Raw genomic sequence first — 6,891 nt, forward strand, 5'->3', positions numbered from 1 at the left:
GTCCCATGCAAGAAATGGGAATGCATTTCAAACACGAGGGCACTGTTTATTTCCGGCAAAATGTTGAGATACTTTGTTTTTCAATTCTACTAAATCCAAAACTTGTCTGAAATTCAATGTGCAGGCTCACCGGGAAGCGTGCAAGCTATTCAACGCGCGAATTGTGCAGCTCTTCAACGCAAATGGTTCAGATTGAATATGGTTTGCAACGCCAGATTTCGGCACTAAACCAAGCGAAAATGTGTCGAGCAGGATTTGTACATCCCTTCAACGCAAACGGTTGTTTTGGATGACCCGTGTGCAACCACGTACAAACAATTCGGTAAGATTTGCATCTGTCATATTGGGTATGTTGCCATTTGCCAGGTATCACTGTGCTGGCCTCTGCTCGCATTCCTCGACAAGCTCTGGTCGTTGTTAGGTGTCGCAGCGCGCTTTGCCCGCGTCTGTCGGCGCGCTCGGCTTGTGGACAGCTTTTCCTTGCCTGTTCAACTGCTATATGCATATATATGGTTGCTCGCCATTGAGGAGACCGTGGAGCGCTTTGCTCGTATGCATCCGTGTGTGCTTTGCCAGCGGTTGGGCATGCGCACGATCACGTCGGGGGCCCCATATGCATGCGGTTGCGCCGCGCGCGTTGCCACGCGATGCAGTTATGTGTGGCACGATGGAGTTACGTGCTGCAAATTAGAACTGCCATCAGGGCATGCCGATTTTCCAGGCCGTCTGACTTCCCTTTTAGTTCCCGTGGCCATTATAACCTTATTCTCTTCAACCTTTCGATCGCGCCCCGCGACACAACAAGCACACCCACGACGACATATAGAGAGGGGATGTGTATCTACGGTCCAACGGAGTTCAGCGAGCATAAAGTGGAAACCCACGTGAGGGAGACGGATCTCTCGTTGGTGTACACCATCGACCCGGCCATGGTGGATGACTACATCAACACCGTTGAGCAGTTGCTTGCTGGAGACAAGTACAAGGTGGTCGGCACCGACCTCCAGTACACCACCGATCGTCCCAACATAGATCAGAAGGTTGTCGTCGCCTAGTTGTGCGTGCGCCATCATGTCCTAGTCTACCACTATTGCATGGCCATAGAGCCTTGCGACCATTTCACCAGGTTCGTCAATAGCACTAACTAGAAGTTCGCTATGGTGGAAACCACCGACGATGTAAAATCGCTCTAGGTTACGGGCTTGACCCGCGAGAACCATGTAAAATTCGTGAGCACTACAGGGTCTAGTGCAGCACGAAGAAGGACTCCCTGGTTGAACTCGCCTCGGCCATCATCAACCCATACTACAAAAAGATGAAGCAGGATGCCAACAGAACGCATCCTGTATCCTGGCACGGGGCTGGATGCGGCAATTGGATGAACCTCACCTCAGGTTCATGGCCAAGAGCGTGTACACATGCTACGAGATGCACAGGCGGATCATTGACATGAGGAAGTGCCTCGTTACCCAAATCAACGAGGTCGGGTCGAGCCACAAGCAAAGCAAGCGTCACAAGAAATAGATGATGATCAGATGATCGTTTATCCTAGTTAATCATTCATGTAATATATAGTTTACTTTGGTGTGTGGAAATGTCATGTGTGTAGTAGGCACATATGTAATTGGATGTTTAATTTGGTTATGCAACCATGCATGTCCTTATAAGTGTGTGTGTGTGTGTTGTTGTTCTATATGCAATCCCAATGCACAACACACACGTCTTATTAGCAGCAATCGTCTGTGTTATTATTGGTCTTCGCACACATTTCTGATTACAGACCTGTTTGCCGCGTATTACACCCTTGTTAAATTGAACCGTTTCTGTTCTCTTGGCTCAACGCTGTTCATCCGAGTGAATAGTATGCCATATATTGCACATACCTTGATATGGCTGACCATTTCTTTTGTGTTGCCTAATCACAAATAGTTCATCCAAGTGAACCGTATGCTGTATATCGCACACAACTTCATCTGGTTGCCCATTTCTGTTCTTTTACCTCATCGCAAATAGTTCAATGAACTAAAACGTATGCCCATCATCACACATGCAACTAACTTCTGAACCATGTTTGATGCATCTGTCATCGCAAATGTTTTGCATCTTTTTTGATGGGTTTTTTCATCATCATTTGCGATTATTGCATCGCACACAGTTTCGTCGAAGAGTCTCTGATCGTAGTGTCGCGTTAGCAGTATCCTGCAGTAGTGGTAGTGAAGGAAATATGCCCTATAGGTAATAATAAAATTGTTATTTATATTTCCTTATATCATGATAAATGTTTATTATTCATGCTAGAATTGTATTAACTGGAAATTTTTTAGTGCATGTGTGAATACATAGATAAAACAGAGTGTCCCTTGTATGCCTCTACTTGACTAGCTTGTTAATCAAAGATGGTTATGTTTCCTGACGATAGACATGTGTTGTCATGTGATAAACGGGATCACATCATTAGAGAATGATGTGATGGACAAGACCCATCTGTTAGCTTAGCATTATGATCGTTGAGTTTTATTGATATTGCTTTCTTCATGACTTATACATGTTCCTCTGACTATGAGATTATGCAACTCTCAAATACCGGAGGAACACCTTGTGTGCTATCAAATGTCACAACATAACTGGGTGATTATAAAGATTCTCTACAGGTGTCTCCAAAGGTGTTTGTTGGGTTGGCATAGATCAAGATTAGGATTTGTCACTCCAGTTGTCGGAGAGGTATCTCTGGGCCCTCTCGGTAATGCACATCATTATAAGCCTTGCAAGCAATGTGACAAGTGAAAAAACTTGCCAGTAATGAGATTGAACTAGGTATGATGATACCTATGGTCGAATCTCGGGCAAGTAACATACCGATGACAAATGGAACAACGTATGTTGTTGTGAGTTTTAAGTGATAAAGATCTTTGTAGAATATGTAGGAACCAATATGAGCATCTAGGTTCCGCTATTGGTTATTGACCGGAGATGTGTCTCGGTCATGTCTACATAGTTCTCGATCCCGTAGGGTCCGCACGCTTAACATTCGATGACAATTTGTATTATTAGTTATGTGATTTGATGACTGAAGTTTGTTCAGAGTCCCGGATGAGATCACGAACATGACGAAGAGTCTAGGAATGGTCAAGAAGTAAACATCGATATATTGGAAGGCTATATTCGGACATCGAAAAGGTTCTGAGTGGTTCAGTTATTTTCTGGAGTACCGAAGAGTTACGGGAATTCGCCGGGGGAAGTATTGGGCCTTCATGGGCTTAGTAGAAAGGAGAGAAGGGCCACAAGGGGAGGCCGCGCCCCCCCCCCATGGGCTGGTCCGAATTGGACTAGGGACGGGGCGGCGTCCCCCTCTTTCCTTCTCCCTCTCCTATTCCTTCCCTCTCTCCCCTCTTGGAAAAGGAAGGAGACTCCAAACTAGGATTGGGAATCCTAGTTGGACTCCCCCTATAGGCGCGCCCCTCCTAGGCCGGCCTCCTCTTCCCCCTCCTTTATATACGTGGGCGTGGGGCACCCAAAGACACACAAGTTGACCTTTTAGCCATGTGCGTTGCCCCCTCCACAGTTACACACCTTGGTCATATCGTCGTAGTGCTTAGGCGAATCCCTGCGCCGTTGAACTTCATCATCACCGTCACCACGCCGTCGTGTTGACAGAACTCTCCCTCGGCCTCAACTGGATCAAAAGTTCGAGGGACATCACCGAGCTGAATGTGTGCAGATCGCGGAGGTGCCGTGCGTTTGGTACTTGATCGGTTGGATCGCGAAGACGTTCGACTACATCAACCGTGTTACTAAACTCTTCCGCTTTCGGTCTACGAGGGTACATGGAGACACTCTCCCCGCTTGTTGCTATGCTTCTCCTAGATAGATCTTGTGTGATCGTAGGCAAAAAATTTGAAATACTACATTCCCCAATAGCTAGTATATGATACTCCCCATTACAACCAGCTAGCAAGGGATCACACATGTCATTTAGGACTGGAAAAAAATGCCATGGGTGCTTGTGGCTTCTGGTCACTTGGCCTTGGTCTTGGACTTGGATTGGAGTGGGAAGTGTTGTGCAGAGACTAGGAGTAGATGGATTGGAGTGGTGGGGCGTCTTTATGAGAGTCCAAACTGTGTTGCATTCACATCGTGCTCGCTCCATTCTGCTTCTCCAATAAGCGTGAGGAAAGAGATAGAGAGAATATGAGAAAGTAAGGGGAGTGGGCTCTCATGCAAGAGCCTGGCTCTATGCGTGCTTCAAGGATCCGCACCACGCCCCACCCCTACACAAAGACTGCCATGCGAGTGTTTGCAACTGCCACATTCGGGTTGCGCCTGGAACTTTGACTCTTCGAGAAGACGAACAATGATGTTACTACTTCTACAATATCGAATCAACTACTGCATGTCCGTCAACGGCATGCGGGAGGGATAGCTTGTAGTAAGCAAAAGCATGTCCTCGTCTGCAAGCCACCGCGCTCATGGGTGAGGGAGAGGGCGTGTATTAGTAAAATGAAGCTTCTCCTTGTTGTACGAGTTGACACGACACATCATAGCACTGGCCCCACACGCTTTCCTCTAAAAACTTGGCTAAAAGACCTGCAGTGTACAATATATTTGTTGCAACCTCTAACATTTACCCCACCACAAATATATATATATATATTCCAGTCTTGACCAGATGAGCGTGCAAACTACAATCACCAGCATGACAGGTAGGGCCAGAAGATTATTTTAATCAAAAAATGGTTCAACACAGCCTCATAGCATGGAGCCGACTCCAATGATTTTCAGCTTAGAGGCATGATACACGCTATCCTAGACTATGTCCCTACACTACCTCCCCTACACATGAAACTGCCACACGAGCGTCTGGGATGCGCTTGGCTCTTCACCTCTTCAGGAAGTCGAACAATGATGGTACTACTGTAGTGGAGTAATACTAGTATTCTTCTGGCCATTTGACACCAAATGAACTGTTACATGTCTGAATGAACTGCTGCATGTCCACTGCGTACGGGAGGGAGAGCGTGTAGCAAAAGCTTCTCCTAGTCCTGCGAGCCACCATGCTCATGGGCGAGGGAGAGGGCATTGTAATCAAACTTCTCATTGTTGTACAAGTTGACGCGGCACATCAAAGTAGTGCACTTGATATATTTCAATAATTTGCGTTTACCGATGCATTAATTACAATGCATGCATGCATGCATGCATGCCGTGACTTTTGTTTTCATACTTGCATGTGTTGATTTAATGCACCTTGAAGTAGTATTCGTATGTGATGGTAAAACTTTCTAAATGCCCCGGCCCTAAAGCGAGAGATGGTTGTGCACGAGGAGGGTGAGATCATGCCGACGGAATAGGACCCGACGATGGAGCTCTCTATGGTCTCTATGGACCTCACCTTGCTCCGCTACCCCTTATGCCTCCGCCCCTTGAAGCCTCCAGTGTATGAGGTTCCAATACACCTCGTCCGTTCGGCTAATCGACCAAGGTGCAGGTTTTTTGATTGATGTGCTATTCGATTGATTTGTGGAGTGCAAGGGAGGGCACATGGCCTGCACGGACTGTCGCGGCGAGCGCCCCGGGAACCCGCGGCAGTGCTAGAAGTGCAAGCACGACAGCAGCTTCGATGTGCGGAACACAGCGATGGACACCGTCCTCTCCTCGATGATGGTGGAGTGCCTGCACAAAGGTTGTGGGCTCTACGTCACTTACCACAAGCTCGCCGATCACCAGAGCGTGTGTCCGCTCACGCCCTGCAAATGCCCCGTGCCTGTCTACAGCTAGGAAGGCCCGCCGCTGGCGCTCTCCCACCACATCAGCATCTTGCATCCCATGCCCGTGCACAAAATCCAGTACGGCAAGGTGCTCCAGCTGCAAGTGCCAGTGTCGGAGCCACGGCTCTTGCTGTTCGCAGAGGAGGACGGTCGCGCGTTTTTCTTGGTCAGCAGCGTGCTCGACATCGGTGCGCCTATCACCGTGTCGGTCATCTGCATTAGAGCGGGGGCGTCCCCACTGCCGCACTATGCGGCCAAGATGTGGGCGAACGGCCCGTAGGGGGAGCCCAAAGGCAGGACCGACACCGTCAAGTTGAAAATCGAGGTGACAAGCAGCAAGGATCCCAGTGACATCGCCGTGCAGGAGCTGACCTTCTTCACAGTTTTGCCCAAGCTGCTGGCCGGGGATGGGTTGTCGAGGACAGTGTCCCTCCGCATTCAGATTGACAAGCTCGCCTCCTAAATGATTCTACACTGCCTTCTGTTTATCTTAGTAATATGCTAATATAGGGGTTAGCTCGGTCTAATTTAGCTTAAGAGATGGTGGGTTTTGGTGGTGATGCAGCAATTACTTCGACATCATATCAGTAGTTAAAGTAATTTCCAACAGTCGAACGGATATTTTGTGTTTGTTGGATATAAAGATCCTTTGGTAAGAAGTATAAGTAGCTTATATGCTTGTTTCAGGAAGTGTTGCATACTTGTGCGAGTTGACGCGACACATCAAAGTAGTAGTACTACTAGTATTACTCACCCAACTGCGCACCAGGCAGATGAAGCTCGTGTCGTGTTGGTGTCATGTGCGGTCCGCACATTAACCAAAACCTAGTGCCTCCGCATTTTAAAGTTCTCAATCTCAAGGCCAAGGAGCAACGGGAACCTATGATAGAGCTAGTCGGATGGTTGAGAACACTACAATTCATAGCTACATATGCGTGTGTGAGAGAGGACGAGTGCATGCGTGCACCTCTTCTCTTCGTGTGTAACATACTAAATTCAGAGTAGAAGTGTATGTGGCTGGCATCGACCTAAGGAGCTAGAGATAGTGCGTGCGAGAAGTCCCGAGAGACTAGGTGTGTGTGGGAAAGAGGGAGAGAGATGATATGTGTCGATGTAATGCGTGTGG

General features: G+C 47.8%; 1 protein-coding gene across 1 annotated transcript; it reads left to right on the forward strand.

The window, feature by feature from the left end:
- The first annotated feature begins 5,634 nt into the window (after positions 1–5,634).
- On the forward strand, positions 5,635–6,228 carry LOC147990223 (uncharacterized). Its single transcript, XM_087537562.1, has 3 exons — positions 5,635–5,727; positions 5,845–5,931; positions 6,046–6,228. The coding sequence occupies exons 1-3, from the start codon at positions 5,635–5,637 to the stop codon at positions 6,226–6,228; spliced, it is 363 nt and encodes a 120-aa protein (XP_087393688.1).
- Positions 6,229–6,891: the final 663 nt, after the last annotated feature.

Source organism: Triticum urartu, chromosome 1A (genome assembly GCF_056163025.1).
Source record: "Triticum urartu cultivar PI428250 chromosome 1A, HENAU_Tu73, whole genome shotgun sequence".
Taxonomy (NCBI): domain Eukaryota; kingdom Viridiplantae; phylum Streptophyta; class Magnoliopsida; order Poales; family Poaceae; genus Triticum; species Triticum urartu.

Excerpts from the sequence above, each read along its gene's own strand:
- LOC147990223 (XM_087537562.1), top strand. The coding sequence starts at position 5,635 with ATGGACACCGTCCTCTCCTCGATGATGGTGGAGTGCCTGCACAAAGGT. Across the intron at positions 5,728-5,844 it reads AGCTCGCCGATCACCAGAGC|TACGGCAAGGTGCTCCAGCT; the intron begins GTGTGTCCGCTC and ends CACAAAATCCAG. Across the intron at positions 5,932-6,045 it reads ACGGTCGCGCGTTTTTCTTG|GGGGAGCCCAAAGGCAGGAC; the intron begins GTCAGCAGCGTG and ends AACGGCCCGTAG.